This window comes from Balaenoptera ricei, chromosome 12, assembly GCF_028023285.1.
Source record: "Balaenoptera ricei isolate mBalRic1 chromosome 12, mBalRic1.hap2, whole genome shotgun sequence".
Classification (NCBI taxonomy): domain Eukaryota; kingdom Metazoa; phylum Chordata; class Mammalia; order Artiodactyla; family Balaenopteridae; genus Balaenoptera; species Balaenoptera ricei.
In genome coordinates, this window is record NC_082650.1 from 83,169,977 (window position 1) to 83,189,307 (window position 19,331).

The window sequence follows — 19,331 nt, forward strand, 5'->3', positions numbered from 1 at the left end:
TTATCTTGAAGACCCCAGTATTCTGAGGGATAAAGGGAATCTCATCTTTGAGACTACTGGTTATCCTACACTACCCGTCCTTTCCATTACTAGCAGCTGGCTCACGACTTCTTGGAATAAAGACTACATTTCTCATCATCCCTTCCCGCTAGGCATGGCCATGTGACTAAGTTCTGGCCAATGGAATAGATATGGAAGTATTGTGGGGTAACATGCAGTAACCTGCTTTATGAGACTATGTATATGCTTTACTTAGATCATCAGATTGTACTGTTTTTGTTGCCTCTTTGGGAAGGGACTTTCGTACCATGAAGTAACACACCATGCTAAATGATTCCTGGATGTCCCACAGTGATGCAGTATGACAGTCAACCAGATTTTCTGTGCGCTTAACTTTTTTTTAAAGGTGAAAACAATAGGAAGAAGAAAGTTGAAGTCAAGCTATTAAATCAACGAATTGAAGTAAACAGGACACGAAGTAGTAAAATAGTAGATATTAGAAATGGAACGATCAGTAAAGCCTGTGTTGATCCTTGAGTCACTGAGGAATTGACAGATCATGATGCTAAAGCCAAGGATTCTTGTTCTTACTATGTAACAGTCCTGTTTATTTATGAACTTCGTTTTCTGGGTTCTCAAGATCATCTACCACTTCCTTGGAAAGAACAAGTCACATTTTAGTATGTCTCACTGACATGCTCTGCGTGTCTCCACCAATGCACTTGTTACTCAGTGTCATGGTTTGCTCCCCTCTTTTCTCCATTGGATTATAAACTCCTTAAAGTCATGGACCAGGTCTTTCATCTCTGTATTCCTAGATCCCAGCAAAGTGCATGACTTATGGCAAATATGCAATAAATTCTTTTTTTAAACATATTTTTCTCAGATCTGAGATTCAAAAAATCTCAAACACCACACCACCATTATGATATAGAGCATTTCCTTCACCCCCCAAAAGATCCATTTGCTCCTTTGCAGTCAATCCCCCACCCCTACCCCCAGCCCCTGGAAATCACTGTTCTGATTTCTGTCTCTATAGTTTGCTAGCTATACTGTCATATAAATGAAATCATATGTAGTTTGTATCCCTTTGTGTCTGACTTTTTTTCACTGGGTCTAATCTAATGAGTTTGAGATCCACCCATGTTACCAATTTCAGTAGTTTATTCGTTTTTGTATCTAAGTAATATCCCTTGTATGCATGGTCTAAATGTGTTTATCCACTAGATGATATTATAGTTGTTTTCAGTTTTTTACTGTTATGGGTAAGGCTGCTATAAACATTCACACATAGGTCTTTATATGGACATATATTTTCATTTCTCTTGGCTAAATACATAGGATAGGGATTTCTGGGTCATACAGTAAGTGTGTGTTTATAATAATAAAAGGCTAACTTTCCCCAAGGCAATTGTACCAATTTACATTTCTACTGGCAGTGTATGCAGTTTTCAGTTCACTAGGGCTTTGAAAATAAATATCATAACCATACATGTACTAGATTTTCGGTTTTATAGTTGTAAGATATTACTAAGTTATGGAAAAAAAAAAAACAACAATGTGTCAAAGTAGATGGATAGATGTGCTGAGGTCTAGCCTTTTTGGTTGCCAGAGTAGAAAGATATTGAATCAGACCGATTCCTCCCCAAATAATTCCTCCATTGTTTTAGTGAGCAATACTTGAAATTCCTTCTTTGCAGTGTCATGTTTCCTGCCAAATTTGTTCGAATTCAGAGTCCCCAGGAAGCTGATCTGACAGGATCACTCCATCAGGGTTTATCAGGATCATTTTCCAAAGGCCTAGCTAAGAGTTGGGTGGTGAGAGCCATTCCGAGAATGGAGAGTCTGAGTCCACAGACGAGGCAAAGACGGGAAGTGGGATGCCACCATGAGGGAGAGACAGGACAGACCACCAACAACCAGGCCAACAACCAGGCAGGAAGGAGGCTGGGGCAGGAACGGGCAGTAGAACTGGGTTTGAGAACGAGCGGTGCCACTTCCTAGTCATGTGGCTTTAAGCAAATCATGCAACCTGTAGCCTCCTATTTAAACATCACATTTCTTTGTTTTCATCTGGGGTGCTGAGGAAATAACATTAGCTCCATCTGCACTGAATGACTGTTGTTGTGGACATTGCATGGAGATGCACGGGAAGCCTAACCCTAAGTGCACTTTCTGCTTCATGAGTGTCTTTTATTTGGTCAGATTTTTAAACAGCTTTCCCTCCGTTAATTCTCTTCTGTTGAACCTTCTTTTGACTTTTACCCCCTACCTACCATATCAATGGTGTCTCCTCGCAGCAGATTAATCTCTTTTCCTGCCCCTTTGAAACATCCTACACACTTTATAGTAGGCAGTTGGTGGCACTTTCATAAATTTCTTTCCACTCCAGCCCATCTCAGACCCAGAAAACAAAACCGTGAGGTCTGAGATACGACTGGGCCATGCCCTTCAGTTTCGGGTTCTGTGATCCGTCAGAGAACACTCAAATTACATTTCAATCAACCTGCAGTGGGATGCAGACTGATCTGAGATGCTAGAAGGAGCCTTCTTAATTTCTGAGGGATACAGGCGTCCTTCTGTGCCTTTTCTCTTGTCTCTAAGACAAACACAGCACCTTTTTACAGGAGAAGCTAAGTCATAGTCATTTATAAAATGCCTACATTTTCCTGGAAAATTTCCTATATTCCCTTTCTATTTATAACTGCATTTTGTTTTGCCTTTTTTTGTGTTCCAGAATAATGTTTGTAAAAACGATGTCATGTAATCCTTTCAATGCCCTCTATGAGAGGAAAGATGAAATGAAGTTTTAATGGAGTAAATGATTCGCTGGGGAAAACACATGTCTGTGCAGTGATGTCACCAATGATGATTCCATGGCCTCATTGTTCTCTGGGGACCTGCTGTTTCCACAGACTGTCTAGCTCACAGGATGGTTTTGCTTTCAAGTAAAGCCAATCTCCAAATTATACTAAGTGTGCGGGCCAGGACTTAGCAGGAGTTAAGGAATTTCTGAAGACAATAGTGCAAAGGGGATTCCTCTGTACTTTGCAGCTAGTTCTCCAGACTGAGTAGCATGAGTCCAAAATTTGAATATGGTCTTGTTAAATCTGATATCAGTAACCAGGACTTTATGACGCCTTGGCTAGGGCTTGGCCTAGCTTACTTATTAGCTACCAAGTGCCCACTTTCTATGGACATCGAATGTCCACAGAAAGTGGACATTTACCACTGGATTGCTATCTATCAGTGGTTACCCCCCGTTCTCTCCTCTCCTTCTTCCATAATAATAGAACCTTAGAGTTTTAGATGGGCACCTGGACGGCCAGAATAGACTACATTGTCAAGCTCCTTTGCAGCTAGATATGACCACGTGACTAAGTTCTGGCCAATGAGATATAATCGCAGTCGTCAAAGAGCAGCTTGTGGGAAGCTTCCTCAGAAGACCACACAGATCACCATGTGACCACCCCACACCTTATTTTGCCCTTTGCTGTTTCCTTCTTGCTAAAATTGTACGTCATGTCTTGTATGTGTATACCTTGAAACAGAGAACTCACCCGTGGAGTCATAAGATGGAAGGAGCCCGGGTATCTGAAGAATTCATGGAACAAATCCACTGTATCAGCTGTGGACTGCCTCCCTCTTGCTTTCATGAGTGTTTTAGTCTCTGCTTTTTCCGTTTTCTGCTGCCAGCCGCGGAACCCTTCTGATGCAATAGAATGCCAGTTGTAAAGAGACTCACAGACATAGAAAACAAACTTATGGTTACCAAAGGGGAAAGGGGTGTGGAGGGAGGGATAAATGAGGAGGTTGGGATTAACATATACAGACGATTATACATAAAATACAGACTACTATACATAAAATAGATAAGCAACAAGGACCTACTGTAGAGCATGGGGAACTATACTCAATATTTTGTAATAATCTATAAGGGAAGAGAGTCTGAAGAATAATATATATATACACATATATATAAAAAGAATCGCTGTGCTGTACACCTGAAACTAACATGATATTGTAAATCAACCATACATCATTAAAAACTTTTTTTTAAAAAGTGGGTGCAGCAAAGTTCTCACGGGTTCCCAGAGGAGAATCTTTCTTGGGAAGAAAGCAGACATTGCCTGTCACAGGACACGAGTCACTGTGCTGGTCTGTATCTTCACCTGCCCTCAGAACACACGCAGGCTGCTAGGGTGCTGCTTTAGTGTCTGCATCAAGGAGGGAGCTACCGCCCCTTCTTGCTCTGGGAGCAGAACTCATGGCCCCAGGCGTCTGGTCTCCTTCTTAGCAGCTCTGTCCGCTGTACTGCTAAGCGTTGAGTGGGCCAGGCGCATCTCGTTCGTTGCATATGTCACTGCCTATTTGTGGCAAGTTTTGTTGTGCTTTAACTTTAAAGGATTGCAGATGCAGATATGTTGTGATAGGTGGCAGGGAGACTTCCACTGCTCTAGTCCAGCCCATCCTTGAGACAGTGAGGCGATGAGTCCCAACATATTTTGCAAAATCAATGACATACCCAGGAATAGGGTACCCAGAAGAGTGGAAAGAAGACCAACCAGGCATTTGGCACCTGGATTCTAGTCCTGGCACCACTGAGAAGCTGATACAAACATGACCTTGAGCCGGCTACTCAGCTGCTCTGGTTCCCAGGTTTTGCAAATGTGAAATGAGGGAGCGGGTTGCATGATTTCTAAGATCCCTTTGCTCCCATCACTCTGTGATAATCCCATCATCATTAGCTGAGGCCCACCCACCATACTGTTTCATGTCTTTCTCTAAAATTATTCAACTAATCTGTTGAGGACAAATATTTACTTTTTTTAAACTGAAGTACAGTTGATTTACAATGTTGTATTAATTTCTGCTGTACAGCAGAGTGACTCAATTATACATCTATATACATTCTTTTTCATATTCTCTTCCATTATGGTTTATCACAGGACATTGAATATAGTTCCCTGTGCTGTACAGTAGGACTGCGTTGTTTATCCATTCTAGATATACCGGTTTGCATCTGCTAACCCTAACCTCCCAATCCCTCCCTCTCCCACACCCCTCCCTCTTGGCAACCACAAGTCTATTCTCTATGTCCCTGATTCTGTTTCTGTTTCATAGATAGGTTTATTTTGTGCCATAGTTTAGACTGTTGAGTACAGATACAGTAAAAAACATTACCAGTATTTTCATCAGAAGAAATAAAACAGAAATTTCTCACCTTGGGACATCTACTTTAACATCAGCATCAGTAAGAACAAGAGATAAATAGCATCTTGAATCTCGAGTGTCCTTCGGCAAATGACACTGGACCTTGTTTTTGTCTGATTTAGACTTTTGAGCCACTGACAACAATGAGCCAGGGTCCCTGCAGGTGTGACGTGGAGGTGGGCATTGTGGAGACTTGAGAAGCTGGCGGGGCTGGGTCTGATTCGCTGGCCCACTTGCCAGCTCTGGCCAATACACTTTCCCTCAGTTTGCTGGTTTTCTCATAATACTTTTCCTAACTGCTGCTGCCAACACTGAACCCAAATTTAAACACCCCCTTGGACCACGGATTTGGGGACCAGCCCCTACGGGTGGTTGGTCCTCCTTACCTGCCGGTTGTAGGTGAGGACTCTCCATCTTCCACTGGCAGCTGGGTTCCCAGCATTTCCTTAACACAAAGGGGGCTTGGCTTAGACGGGCACGTGTCAACCCTCATTGGCCATCAGAATTATCCAGGCAGCTTCAAAAGCATACAGATGCCCGCGCCAGCCTGGATCAGGTTTAACGGGTGCAAGGGCGTTGCTCAGGCATCAGTACAGAAATCGACAGAAATTGGTCAGTCTCGCCAAGTGACTTTTTGTGCAGGCAGGCTTGGGACCTATTAGCTTAGACCCTCCAGGGCCACCTCAAGCCACATGGTGACCTTGCAGTAGGACAGCAGTGGGAGGAATATGGCTGAGCCAGGCCCACACCGTGACCACACTGTGAAAGCCCATTATTGACTTGCTGAGACCCTCACCTCAGCTCCAGTGTAAAAATTGGAAACAGTATCAGGCACTGCTGGAAAATGCAATACCAGACGTTGCAACTTCATTTTCATAGATCATAATCAAAATAGTAAGGGCCTAGGACTTCGTTTCAAAAACGTGGTAATAAAAAGATAAACGTGATCCGCAATCCTTGGTTTTCTAATTACGTCCCTGTTACGAACACAGCCTTCAGTGTTCCTAACACCAGAGATCATAATCTTTTATTTTGGAAGCAGTTTGTGGTTTTGTTCCAAAGCTGTTGCTACCAGAAAAAAACCCCCAAAATTGCAAGAAAAGAAGCCATTCAATAAATAAAACCATCCTTTTTTTTAAAAAGGAAAAACTAGGCCATATGCGAGAGTTTGAGGTGATTATTTTCTCAACTTAAGCGATGAATGAGAACTTTATGTACTTCATCTAGAGGAGTCCAACACTCAGGCAGCAGTTAGACAGGGGGAGGATGGAGAAATTGTTTAAGCATTTTCCAGATGCTTTTGTATTACATGCAGTGTTATGTATTTAGCTACCCATGAATAAGCTTGCAGGACGCCAAGGCCAAACAACGCCATCGTTTTCCCTTTGAATAACTGCCTGTCTCAGAGAGTGCAAATGTGACTCTAGTAGTTTTTCACGGTTTGCAAAATCCTGAAAAAAAGAGACACGAATACACCTCTGTCTTAAAAAAATAAATCCATATTTGAATCTGAGGTCATTTGTGGAGATGTAGATGGACCTGGAGACTGTCATACAGAGTGAAGTAAGTCAGAAAGAGAAAAACAAATATCGTATATTAACGCATATATGTGGAATCTGAAAAAATTGGTATAGACAATCTTATTTACAAAGCAGAAATAGAGACACAGACGTAGAGAACAAACGTATGGATACCAAAGGGGAAGGGGGGGGTGGGATGAATTGGGAGATTGGGATTGACATATATACACTATTGATACTATTTATAAAATAGATAACTAATGAGAACCTACTGTATAGCACAGGGAACTCTACTCAATGCTCTGTGGTGATCTAAATGGGAAGGAAATCCAAAAAAGGGGATATATGTACACGTAGAGCTGATTCACTTTGCTGTACAGTAGAACCTAACACAACATTGTAAAGCAATTATACTCCAATAAATATTAAAAAAAAGAATCTGAGATACTATTTTTAATATATTAAAAATTATAATAATTTATTAATATAATAGAAATTATATAATAGTTATTAATATAATAGAAAGCTACCAATAAACTTTATTAGGAAAAAACCCACAAGGATTTTGATCATATAGAAGGCACATCTAAAGCTGTGTGTCGGGCTTCCCTGGTGGCGCAGTGGTTGAGAATCTGCCTGCCAATGCAGGGGACACGGGTTCGAGCCCTGGTCTGGGAAGATCCCACGTGCCGTGGAGCAACTAGGCCCGTGAGCCACAACTACTGAGCCTGCGCGTCTGGAGCCTGTGCTCCGCAACAAGAGCGGCCACGATAGTGAGAGGCCCGCGCACCACGACGAAGAGTGGCCCCCGCTTGCCGCAACTAGAGAAAGCCCTAGCACAGAAACAAAGACCCAACATAGCAGTCAATCAATCAATAAAAAAATAATAAAAAAAATAAAGCTGTGTGTCCTGTCCTCCTAAAGCTAGCTTGCCTGCCTCGCTTCCCTAGTTTTCTCCATGGTATCATCATTCTTGCAGTCATCTGACTTTGCTTGGTCATCTTAAGATATCTTCCCATCCTTACTTCCTACAGCCAGTCATCTTCCTCTTTGCCGGCCACCGCTGTGACCACCTTGATACAGACCCTCTGCATCTTCTGCCTGGACTTCGGCATGCCCTCTCCCCCAGTCTCCTGGCTTGAGGCTGTCTTCCCAGCAGGTTACTATGAGCTCCGTTGCCAGATTAGGCTTTTTTACAACAAGATTTTTTCAATCATTCTTTTAGCAAGCACTTATTCTAATATAATAGAAAGACCATAGGCTTAGATGTCAGAGAGCTGAATTCAGATCCTGGTTCCAAAATTGACTAGCAAATCACTAGACTCCTCTGAGCCTCAATTTCTCCCCTATAGCACAGAGAGAAAAATCAGATTCCGTGAACTAATAAGTAGAAAATGTTTTGTGCAGGGTCTGGAATACACTCTGTAAATGATTATATTTAAAGGATTAAATTCCAGAATCACAGCTACTTCCACGCTTCACTGCTATTCCAGTTGTGTTCACAAACTTTCTGCTGAAACAACTCAGCTTTGTTTATTGCCCAAGATATTTCCTGTCCTTTGCTAATTTTTCAGCTTCTCATTCTGAATCTGGTGTTTGGAATGCTTAGTTCTAGTCCTTTCAAGTCTCCCTCCTCCAGAAATGCTTCAGGGGCCATCTCGACACAGGGCTTTCTCCCTTCCGAGAACTCCCAACCGTTCTTACTGCTGAGACGTTTCTCTGTGGGTCTCTCCTGTGTCTGTGTGTCTTTTGAGCAGAGACACAGGCTGCTTTTGTTCCAGATGAGCTCCTCTAGGGTGTTTGTACACTAGCAGCCTTGGAAGAGCAAAGGGCAAGTTTGTTTACTGTCCAATATAACAAATATAATGTCTCTTTTCAAGGCAAAAGTCAGGCAAGCTTACTGCCCTTGTGAAAGACTTGGGTTCCCCACGCTCACATTTGGGTCCTGTGATGCAGCCACTGTGAATGCAAGGTCGCTGGTCCCCTCTGCATCACCCTGTGGGAATTGGGGCTTAGGGAACTGTGCAAAGCACGATACTCTGGCTGCTGCTGCTGCTGTGAGTAATATAGTCCTTTGTCTCTGGTTCCTTGGGTTGTCTGCCAGCAGCCATGAAACTGCAGCAGGGTAGTTTGTTAGCCTGCAAGTAGGATAAAATTCCAGACCCTTCACATTTCTTGGTGACTATTATTATCATTGTTATTGTTATTTATTTGGTTGTAGTAGCTCCTAAATACTTTTTCATAACAATCTACTCTTTCCCTCCTCTTTTGTCATTGGTTTGTGCAAAGACTGGTTTACAGAGAGATTGGTTTGTGCAAAAAAATCTTTTTTCTTGTGGAATGTTCTGAATCGTGGATTGAGCTGATTGCTTCCTGCGATGTCATTTATCTTGTTCCTCTATACCATGTTTTTCCACCCAAATTATTTTTTATATTGGTTTTTCAGCTTCCAACTACACAGTCTCCAGACCTCTCTTGAAACATTTGACTCTTGCTTATGCTTATTTCTAGTCTCTGTTACTACATTGAAGTTTTTATGGACAGGACTTATTTTGATTTGTCTTTAGGAAAAAACTCTCCCACCTTTCCTAGTGAACATCGTGACTAGAATAACAGCAATTTCTGAATGAAAGCTCAAGGTAAAACGATTAAACCCCGAGTCTGATCAGACAATGGCCACCCTTCTCCTCCTCTCCACCAGAGGGCGCACTCCACATTCAGGAGCACCCCAAATCTGAGCTCTTGTTTGCTTTGACTACCTGGGTGTCTGTGCACCATAAACGTAGCTGAATGGATTAGTAAGTGTATAAAATGCATTATCAAGTGGAGCCTTGGTCTGGTTACACTTCATCCTACACAGGAGCTCCAACTGAGACCAATGAAACCTCTCTTTTGACTATGGTTTCATCATCACTGCGTTTCAGTCTACTATGCCGTGAGTTTGAAGGCCAAGACCAAATCTTGAAGAATGCGTTCCTATGATTTTTCACATTTTCCACCAGCCTGAAAGTGTATGTCAAGCACACAATCCCCAGTGTCAGTGTACACAAACCCACTGCTGACACACAGCGCAGTGGCCTGGCTAGAAATTCTGGACCTTCTGCTACTTTGATAGTTACAAACTAAAGAGATTCCCAGTGCCCTGCGGTGTAAGGATGACTTGAACGGTGTTGAATCTTACAGAGATGAAAGAGGAAGTGGCAGAGGGTTGCTTTCTGAACTCTTAAGTGAATTTATTTTCTTCTATCTTTTTCACTTTGCTTAAGGAGTTCAGAGCTAACTGAATAATCCCCTCCCAGCAGCCCTTGACTTTCATTAAATCTGAAGGGTTCATCCTAAGCAGATATTGCATTCGGATGCACTGTGTTTGCAGCTTCCTAGCTTCCCATGCTAGGAATGGGAACTTCCCACAACTTTTTGAGGTCACGCGAGGCTGAGTCACCTTGTGTAGTAGGATGAACACGGTGCGTTACCGTTTTCTGCTCCAGAGTTGCTCACACTCTGATAGGGGAGGGTGTGTCAGTGCAGTTGAGAGGTCTGGGTGAAGTGACACCAAGCCTGTGGGCTTCCCTGAAATAGACCTTTGTGAGGAAGCAGAAGCTTTCAGGAAGGCAGGAGGGCACGGCTTCCCTCTCCCCTCGTGCAGGGATTCCTTGGGTCTCCGATTCCTCAGCTTTGCTAGTGCAGAGCGGGTAGTGGTCTGCTGCTTCTCACTTTTCACGGTAAACCATTTTGGAGGCAGAATCTCTTGGGGGATTTGAGTGGGCCCAACGTGAAGTTGCTTCAGGTGCCCCAGGTGTTGTGAGATAGAGTTCTGAGGGCGAGGCCTCTGTGTAGTTATCTTTATATCCACCGCTCTGAGCTTGGCTCTGTACAGACACATGGAAGGTTCTGGGAAGTGTGATTTAACTTGCCTAGAGAATGGGGACCTGAAGAACAGGATACCAGATACCTTGTCCCTCACTCCTGCTGTCACTGCCTCTCTGCCTCCTCCTTCACACCCTTATCTCAAAGGGATTGTGAGGGCTTTCTTCACCAAGACCCTTAAAGCTCACTCTGGGGGCGGCCCGCGCACAGCCCTAAGAGCTGGACCATCCGTGCTCGCTGAGCCCAGGTTTCTCTTTCCCACAAAGGGAATCAGCAAGAACTTGCGATGGAAACAATACTATCCTGTCGCCAGGAATGCTGGCTGTCCTAACGCCAAGCAAATCAACGACGAGGCCGCTTTTGCCCTTTGAGAAGTTAAGGGCGGTGCTGTAAGCTGCACTTCTTCCTGAAATTAGCACCTCTTCCTTTGTCTACCCCTAACCAGAACCTCGCAGCAGCCTTGGGGCAAGCATATCTATGGGCGGCTAATTGATGGGCACACAGAAGGTTTATGTCACCTTCACACTCGTTCCTCCATCCTGTCGTTTCTCAGTCAATCCTGGGAGTCAGATACATGGATGACACATTTTCCAAAAACTCAACCTCAACCCGTCAACTTCAGCCTCTAAGTTTCTGTGACTTTGACCTCCGACGCCAGGGACCGCGCTGACCGCTAGATCGCGCTGTCGGACAAGAAATCCTGAAGCTCCGGACCCGCCGGGAACCCAGGAGTCGGAGGGAGAAGAGGTGGGAGCAGTGGACCGGGAGAGGGAGGTGAGGGAGATCCCGGGATGTAGCCTGAGGAGTAAAAGCCACAGAAAAAAAACCCCAAACTGAATAAATCCAACCAGCTCTGCCTCAGTCGATAACTATCATCAATTTGTTGCACATACTAACGGGTTCCAAGGGGTATGAAGAGTTGGACGCACTACGGAAGGGCACAGATTGGAAGACGGATTACACTTTAAAAAAAAAATCTTTTTCTATGTATTTTTTATACAGCAGGTTCTTATTAGTTATCTATTTTATACATATTAGTGCCTTTTTACTCGTTTGTCCGCGTACCAAACTGGGAGCCCAGCGGAAGGGCCCCCTGAGGTCAAACAGTGCAGACCGCACGCTGGGAGGAACCCCGCCCACGCCGGCGCACCTTTGGATACGTTTGAATTGCACTCGTGTCCCCTGGGATGTGGATGTGCGAGTGTTTGTGGACGTGCGTGTGTTTGTGGACGTGCGTCCGTGTACTTCCCGACGGCGGTGTCCCCTCCCTTCTCCCCTCGTCATACTCTGCAAGTTTTCCGTATGATCTTTTTTCCGAGTGAGGGAGTGCTTTGGGGGTCGGTGGTTTAACGTTACCTACACTTCTTCGCAGCAACTATTTTCGAATGCATTAAATCCGAGCATGCGGACGGGAATGCTTTGAGCAGAAGAGGCTGGGTCCCCGCCCACGCGGGTCCCCGGCCGCCGCGCGGGGCTGGAGAGCGGCGCAGTGCGCGGCCTCTGGGGGCGGACGCCTCTCCCACCCAGTCTGCGGCCTCCAGCCTCGGGGAGGGGAAGCCCGCCTCTGCCCTCTGCTCCCCGGAGGGTGGCCGACTGCTGGACTCCCGCCCGGGCTGACAGATGCATTTGCGGCTCTGAATCAAATCAGCAGGGGAGAACTCTTTTTTTAACCAAGAATATCAACACCCAGAGTTAAGTTGCTTCCTAGTCAACACCGCCATCACAATTTTTTTTTTTTTTTAAGTACATAAAGAAAAAGCGCGCGCGCGCGCACACACACACACACACACACACACACACACGGCCACCTGGGCGAAATGCAAACTGCAGCCAGCTTGGGCTGACGTGCAAGCAGTTTTCCTTCTCTAGACGGGAGTGTGGATTTCCCTGGGGAGTCCGTATTTCCCAGGGGAGTCCGTGGCGGTTCCAGGCCGCGGCGCAGCCCCGCTGGGTGCCCGGACGGCGGCCGCCGGGACTTGTTTGCTCCACGCTCTGTCCCCGAGGCTGCCACCCGCCTACGTGCGTCCGTGAGAGGGGAGTGGAGTGAGAGTGCAGGTGAAGGGCTGCTACCCCGGTGATCACCGCGCGCTGGGGTGTGCCCGTCGTGTTATTCACGCCCGGGGCGCCGGGGGGTGAGTTTGAAGGGGAAGAGGCCTATGCATCGTGCGTGTGTGGGCTCTTTGTGTGAGCTCCCAGCTAGACTTCGAGTGGGCCGTGTGTACTCGGGGAATGTGCAGAGGTGGCGATTCCCGTGTTCCTCCATTCTCTCCCTGCAGGCTTCTCCCAGGCTTCCTCCGGCTTTCGCTGGAGCAGCCTGTGCGTGGGGCGGCGTGCAGGGGACCGTCGGCCCTGCAAGTTCTTGTCATCATTCTAAAGGCGAGTTCGTAGGCTATCGCGCCTGGTGAAGGGAAGGCCAGGTTAGCAGATGTCAGATCAAATAGGGAGAAGAAGTTTACACTGGCCACACGACCTCCTCCTCTGTTGCGGGCGGTGAATTTCAGGGACGCCGCTCCTGCGTTCCCCTCCGGCCCCCTCCTCCATCCCCAGTAGCTTAAACTTGTGGGAGTAACCCCTGGGCTCCAGGAGGCCAAAAGGTGCAGGACTTGTGCTGAGCGCACAGACGTGTGTAATCCGAACCTTTCCCAAAGCGCTTTTCTGATGCCACAGTGTAAGGTCCCCGCGCTTCCCCCCGTGCGTCCAGTACGATTTGGCAACCCTTAGTGTCAGGCTCCGCTCTCAGGGCCAAGAGGTGGGGCAGAGCGAGGAGGGGCGGCAAGACCTCGAGAAGGTGCTGGCAGAACGTCAGCCCCGCGTTTGGCCTCCAGCCCCCAGCAGTGCGGGGCGGGGGGAAACTGACACCCCTTAGCCGCCTTGACCCCGGGGCGTTTTAAGGGCAGAGCTTTCCTTCCGAAGCCTCGACTTCGCGACCAAGCTTTGCTCTGGCCCAAGTGAGAAATTTCTACGGTGGATGTAACTCCTGAGCGGCTTCCAATTCTGAGGATCCCTAGGTTTCCTAGCGTTCCTTGCCCTCTCTCTTGGCTCCAGTTAAGCTTCCCAGTTCCGTCCCGAAGCCCCAGGGAAGAAAGACAGGACTGGGAAAGCCATCCCCTCTCTGAGCCCCGCGCAGGCGACCATCCGGGTTTCCAATCGCCGGAGACTGAGAAAGACAGAAGGCGTGCCGCGTGCGCAGACAGTTAGTTAATGGAAACCCTGTAAATCGGTTTTAAGTGCACCCAGGACGGAAGGGGAGGAAGGTGTAGGTGGTGATGATGGGGGATGGGGCTATGATGGGGTGGGGTCAGTCACATCCTTGCATTTCTGAAAACGAGAGTCGCTGACTTCCCTCCCATCGTTCTTAATTTAGAAAAATAAATTTATTAAAGAAAATCGCACGGATAGGGAAACCCGAGCTCCCCAGCCCGCCCCAAGCGGAGGAGTGAGCGGATTCCCTTGGCAGTGAACCCGGCCGCGGCTGTCCCCCTCCCCGCTTCCTCCTCCCCCGGCCCTGCCCCCCTCCCTCCTCCCCGGCGGGGCACTGCTACTACGGCGATCGCCACCTCACGCAGAAGGAATGCTCGAAGTATGCACACGTTCCCAAAAGTAGACCTCCTTCACCGCCGGAGGAGCATACATCACCCCGTGGCAGCCGTCCACCTTCTCAGGCGTTTCGTAACCGAGTAAACTGAGAGCTGGGAACAGCCCTCTATTAAGTAGCCCGCGGCGCGGAGCCTCTTCCCACTCGACGAAGGCGAGCCGCCCCAGACGCGTCCGCGCGCCGGCAGCTGCGGTCCCGGGCCGTCTCCGCCTGTCCCGCGGCGCCCGCCTCTCCGCCCGGGATCCTCCTTCTCCTCCTCCTCCGCCCCGGTGGCCCTGCCGCTGCCCGCCTGCGGGCAGCCGCCAGGTGCGCCCGGAGCGCAGCGCCGATCGCCCGGGCGTGCGCGGGCCACACCGAGGGGCCGGCCTCTGCCACGCCGGGAAGCCACTATCGCCGCCGCTACCTCGGTCACCACCGCCTCAGGTCGGTCCGGCCCCGGCACCTCGCCCCTTCCAAAGATAACTAGGGAGACTTGCTTCTAGCCTCTTCCTTGCTCGCTTCTAAGCCATTAGGGAGCCCGAGCGGGGACCGTTTGGTCTTGTGCCTGAGATCTGCCGGGTATTCTGAGCTTTTTGTGATTCGTTTGAGTCATTGAGGGGGAGAGAATTGTGGGTTTTCTGAAGAGCTGATGCAGGGAGGCTGTGCGCGCGTAAAGCACCCCGTTCGATGTCCCAGAGTGTGGAGGGATTTCGTCTGTAGAGGCTTCGCTGAAAATTGACGCAGGGCGCGCCGGCGCCTGGGGTCCCCCAGGGCCTCGCGGCTGCCGCGGGGCCGCACGCGCGCGGGGAAGGTGTTTCAGCGATGCACGGTGCGGAGTTCTTTGCAGGGCCGGCGGAGGGCTCTGCCCCTCGTCGAGGCTGCGTCGGTGCGTGTGGCATCCGGAGACAGACTCCCGGGCGAGTGATCTGCCTCCTTCCTCTGCTTTTCAAAGCATCCCACATGGTGGGTCAGTTCAGCTCTGGGGGACTCAGCCTAGGCCGACTTTATCCAGCTTCTGGAGACGGCTCCCTCCCCCCTCAGTGCATAGGTGGACGCCCTACTCAGGGTCGTGGAACCTCTGGGGGGGGGAGTTTCCATCCCACATCCAAAGAGGGTAGGGATCAGAGAGTTATTTACGGAGCGGGGGCTGTTAGCCAGGGAGCAGAAGAGGTACACCAAATCAGGCACCCGCAGGGACCCGCCGGTGGTCCTTTCGGGGCTTTCCGGGACCCCTTTCCCCCCCAGCTCACCCCGGATTACGTGGTGGAACGCTGAAGTGTGCTGGAACGCCGGGGAGGGACGGGGCAAGAAAGGAAATGAGCGCTAAGCTCGGTCCTTGGGTAACGAATGTCAAGGTCGCCGTGGGTGACGCGCAGGCGATCTGGAGGCACCCCGCGGGGTAGGGGTGAGGGTGTAATTTCCTTTTTTAACTTGACAAGGGAGTTAAAGGAATTGGCCTTTTCCAGCGGGGAGGGGGGAGGGGACGAGTTGGCAGGAGGAGATGAATCCCGTAAGACTCCTACCCCTTTCCCCACCCCCGCAATTGACTCATATTCATTCATGAGGGTGAAGTGAGGGAATCCTCGCTGCCACGTAGGGGCGGCCGCTTTCAGATTTTATGTCTGAGCGTGCTCAATGAAGTGCTGCTAAACATTCATATAAATATTTTGGCCAAAAGGAGAGAAAACTTTTTTTTTTTTTTTTTTTTTTACCATATGGATGGAATGCCTGGCTGGCCTGGCTGAACTGATTCTATGTTCAGATAACCCCGAGACACGGTTCCTTGTGCCGCTGAGTCAGGTAGCCGATAGGTGGCGCTCTAGACCCAGGCGATAGCCCTTCCACTACTCAGGTTTTTGTAGCTAGTACAGAGGTTAAAAAAAAAAAAAAAAAAAGCGGCACACGGTTTTTCGGTGGGTCGACTGTCAGCCGTTAACTTTTCTCGAGCATGACTGCCAACTGAGTTGGAAATTATTAAAGTTAAGGCCAGATGACGGGACAATGGGCCAGTCCCACCTCTTGCTTTTCACTGATGTAGAAAAGGGTTAGAAATGTCAAACAGTTGTTAATTGGGAAGAAAGAAACAACTAGAGTTCTTGGATCCCCAGAGCAGCGACAAAAGTTTAATCTTGGCTTCATAAAAAGGTGCTCCGGGCAATTTGGCACGCCTGTTCATCAGACATTTAAAATGCAATTTACACTCAGGCCCAGGAAAGCTGCCCTGCCCTGATACATTGTGCCAATAATTTGGAAAGACATGGTTGGAGGTTGTCAGTTTCTTTTCTCAAAGAGGGCTCGACCTTTGGCTCATTTTTGGATTCCCAAGCATGACTTCGTTTTTCACGAGGTCTGGTGTGTTGCCTTACAATCATTTATGTACCTCAGAATCGATTCTCTTTTTATGTTTTGCTTCTGGCAGCCTCCCACTTTTAAGTTCGTTGCTAGTAGCTTTTGTCTCTGAATTGGACCTTAGAATATTTTGGAAGATTTCCTTCTACTGACAGGGGTTAGGCACCTACTGTGTGCCGGGAACCACAAAAGACGAATAAGACTATTTGTCTTTAAAGAATTAATAACCTAGTTACAGAATCAGGAAAAATCAGTGTAGAATGTATTCTCCTCCTGAGCATATAAACCTGTAATCTTCTGGAACAAATGAACAGTTAAATGAGAAGATTAATTATTACTGAGAATTTTATTAAAAAATGTCTTGGGAAAACAGGAAAGAGTGCTTTGCTTTCTTCTATTGCCTTTCCCTTTTTATTATGTATTTTAGAGTTGTTTTTTTTTTTTCCTCATCCTGAGTAAAAGATTTATCAGCTGTGAAGACAACATAGCTAGCAGGGGGGTCAAGTTTCTCTTGGTCTGTACATATTTCTGTATAATCCATGTCAGACCTTCAAGAGCTGCATATTTGTAGGCAGAACAAAATGAAGCAAAAAGAGAGTAAAAGAGGTTTATTATACTTTTACAAATTACCCTGAGACCACTAAAGTACCGTTACCTAAAGAGTTCAGCAGCTAGGATAAAACGGCTGGCCAAATAAAAACCCCAGCTGGAAGAGGCATTTGGTTGAGTCAGGGAAAAGATGACCTCTGAATTAGCCATCAGCCAGGGGGATGGAGTTATGTGGGGCGTGGTAAGGCCTTCACCCCGGATGTTAAGCAGGACCAGCCTCCAGGAAAACAGGACCGTCTTTAAACTTGAACTCCCTCTTAGTGCCGTGATTAAACTGCTGCAGATGAACTTGACTTACACTGCTTCACAATAGGCCCATTATATGCTGGTCTGGGCCCTATGGTCATTACGGCAGATCTGGTCGGGTCCTGGCCCGGGTCCAGGCTCCAGTTCTAACCTGGCCCCCGGCCTGCCCGGACCCGGTTCTGATGCCGTCACTGCTTCCTCCCGCAGATCCCTTCATGCGGCTGTGAGCCCCGAGGCCGAGCATGCGGACCAGGCTTCCCCCAGCGCTCGCCGCCCTGGGCGCGGCCCTGCTCCTGTCTTCCATTGAGGCAGAAGGTAAAAGGCTCTTCCCTCCTTCTCCCCCGTGACCATGCAGAAGTCTAGAAAGGAAGGAAGCAGATCTTTCTTGTCTCTGTTGCTTGCTCTGTTTCTCCCTGCGCTTCGTGTTTTCTCCCGGGGTTTCTCTCCTTCGGAGAAACGCCCCCTTCTCTGAGGTCTGTCCACCTCCCAGCTCTCAGGTCCCGCTCTTTCGTATTCTGCTTCAGCCGTTCCGTACAGTGCTGTGTGCCCTCCTCGCTCTGGTCTCTGCGGTGTGCTGTCCGCACTGCCACCGACACGGCCGCCTTCCGGGAGGACCAGCCGTCCGGGAGGGGGCGACGGCTGCACCCAGCGCTGCGGAACGAACACCTCCGGGGGGGTCCCCGGGAGCCCCGGAGCGCGGGCGCGCTCGCCCGTGCGCGTGGCTGGTTAGCGCCTGGCTCGGCACGGCGACCTCGGTGACAGCACGCAATAAAGGACTCCAACAGCGCCGGCTCCGCGCCTCCGTGTGTTTTGTGGGGAGTCCAGTCGGCCAGGCGGGCGGTGCAGGCAAATGAGGTAGCAGCCCAACCGCCCCGGGGCTGGCGCGCCAGCAGGGATCCGGGACGCGGCGTGTGTTCTCGCCGCCCGAGGTCGCCGCTGTCTCTGTCTGGTTCGCTGGGCCACGAGACCCGTGGCCCAAGCCCAGGCCCAGCCCCACGCGAACAGGTTGGGTCCGGGCCAAGGTTCTCAAGCTAGGAAGCTAGCGGGCGCCTGGCAAGCCGGGCACCGCCTACCCCTCCCTCCTTCCCTCAGCTCCAGACCTGAGTGCGGAGTCGGTCAGAGGCTCGGAGATGGGTCTCGGGGCCTCAGGGTCTGCAAAACGGCTCAGTACGCTCCAGCCCTTGGGAAACGAAAGACTTCTGCTAAGAGTTTTAATTAACCTTGTTTTAGGCTTGCTGCGGTGTGCACTTGATGCCTTCCTTTCTCAGCATTCGCGGAACAAGCCCTTTCTGTATATTGACCCAAGAGGGGCTTCTGTGTCCTCTCAGTTATCGTTGGAGACCTGATAAACTAGATTTATTGTTCTGCAAGGTAAATGGGGTAATACCATAAAAGACATCTTAAAAATGTATACTTTTTTTCCAATGCAGAAATGCCCCCGATGAAATTAAGGGAGAAGAGCAATACTTCTGTGTGGGTCAGTGTGGAAGGGGGGTAAGGTAGGGGGGTTTGTGTTTCTTAGAGGCTGTGGGGAAGTAGAGCTGTTTCATGACCACACTGAGATTTTCAAAAACTTTTCTATTGTGTTTGATTCTCTAGTTCGAGACTGCAGATACAAAAAACTAAGACTGGGCAAAGCAGAGAGTCTTCAAAATGTACAGCTTGTTCAGAAAAGTGAGGGAAACTTGCTGGCTCTTCTTATCTGATTAATACTTTATGAATGTAGAGGCTTTTCAGAGTGGCCTCTGTGAAGTAATATTCAGATGAGATTGCCTTTAATGTTCCTTTCTATGTCGTTGTTAGGAAGGAATTTCACTTGAGGACCTTCTGGAAGCCCTACTGAAGATATTTTTAGATAATTCACTAAAGTGGCATATTTATTGCTCATTAAGAAAATAGTTATTTGAAAAGCAGAAAGGGTTGAGAATTCTTAGGACCAGAATTGGGTTGGA

General features: G+C 48.3%; 1 protein-coding gene across 5 annotated transcripts in view; it reads left to right on the top strand.

Moving 5' to 3' along the window:
* Positions 1 to 19,331, top strand: part of COL12A1 (collagen type XII alpha 1 chain) — a 149,657-nt gene that overhangs the window by 14,963 nt on the left and 115,363 nt on the right. For 2 of the 5 annotated variants that reach the window (XM_059941782.1, XM_059941784.1), the window contains exons 1-2: positions 14,227 to 14,619; positions 17,587 to 17,694. In XM_059941782.1, coding sequence (XP_059797765.1) covers positions 17,622 to 17,694 — 73 coding nt within the window. In that variant the 5' untranslated portion in view covers positions 14,227 to 14,619; positions 17,587 to 17,621. Of the gene's footprint in view, positions 1 to 14,225; positions 14,620 to 17,586; positions 17,695 to 19,331 lie in introns of those variants that run through there. The other 3 variants (XM_059941785.1, XM_059941786.1, XM_059941783.1) reach the window with 3 other exon arrangements.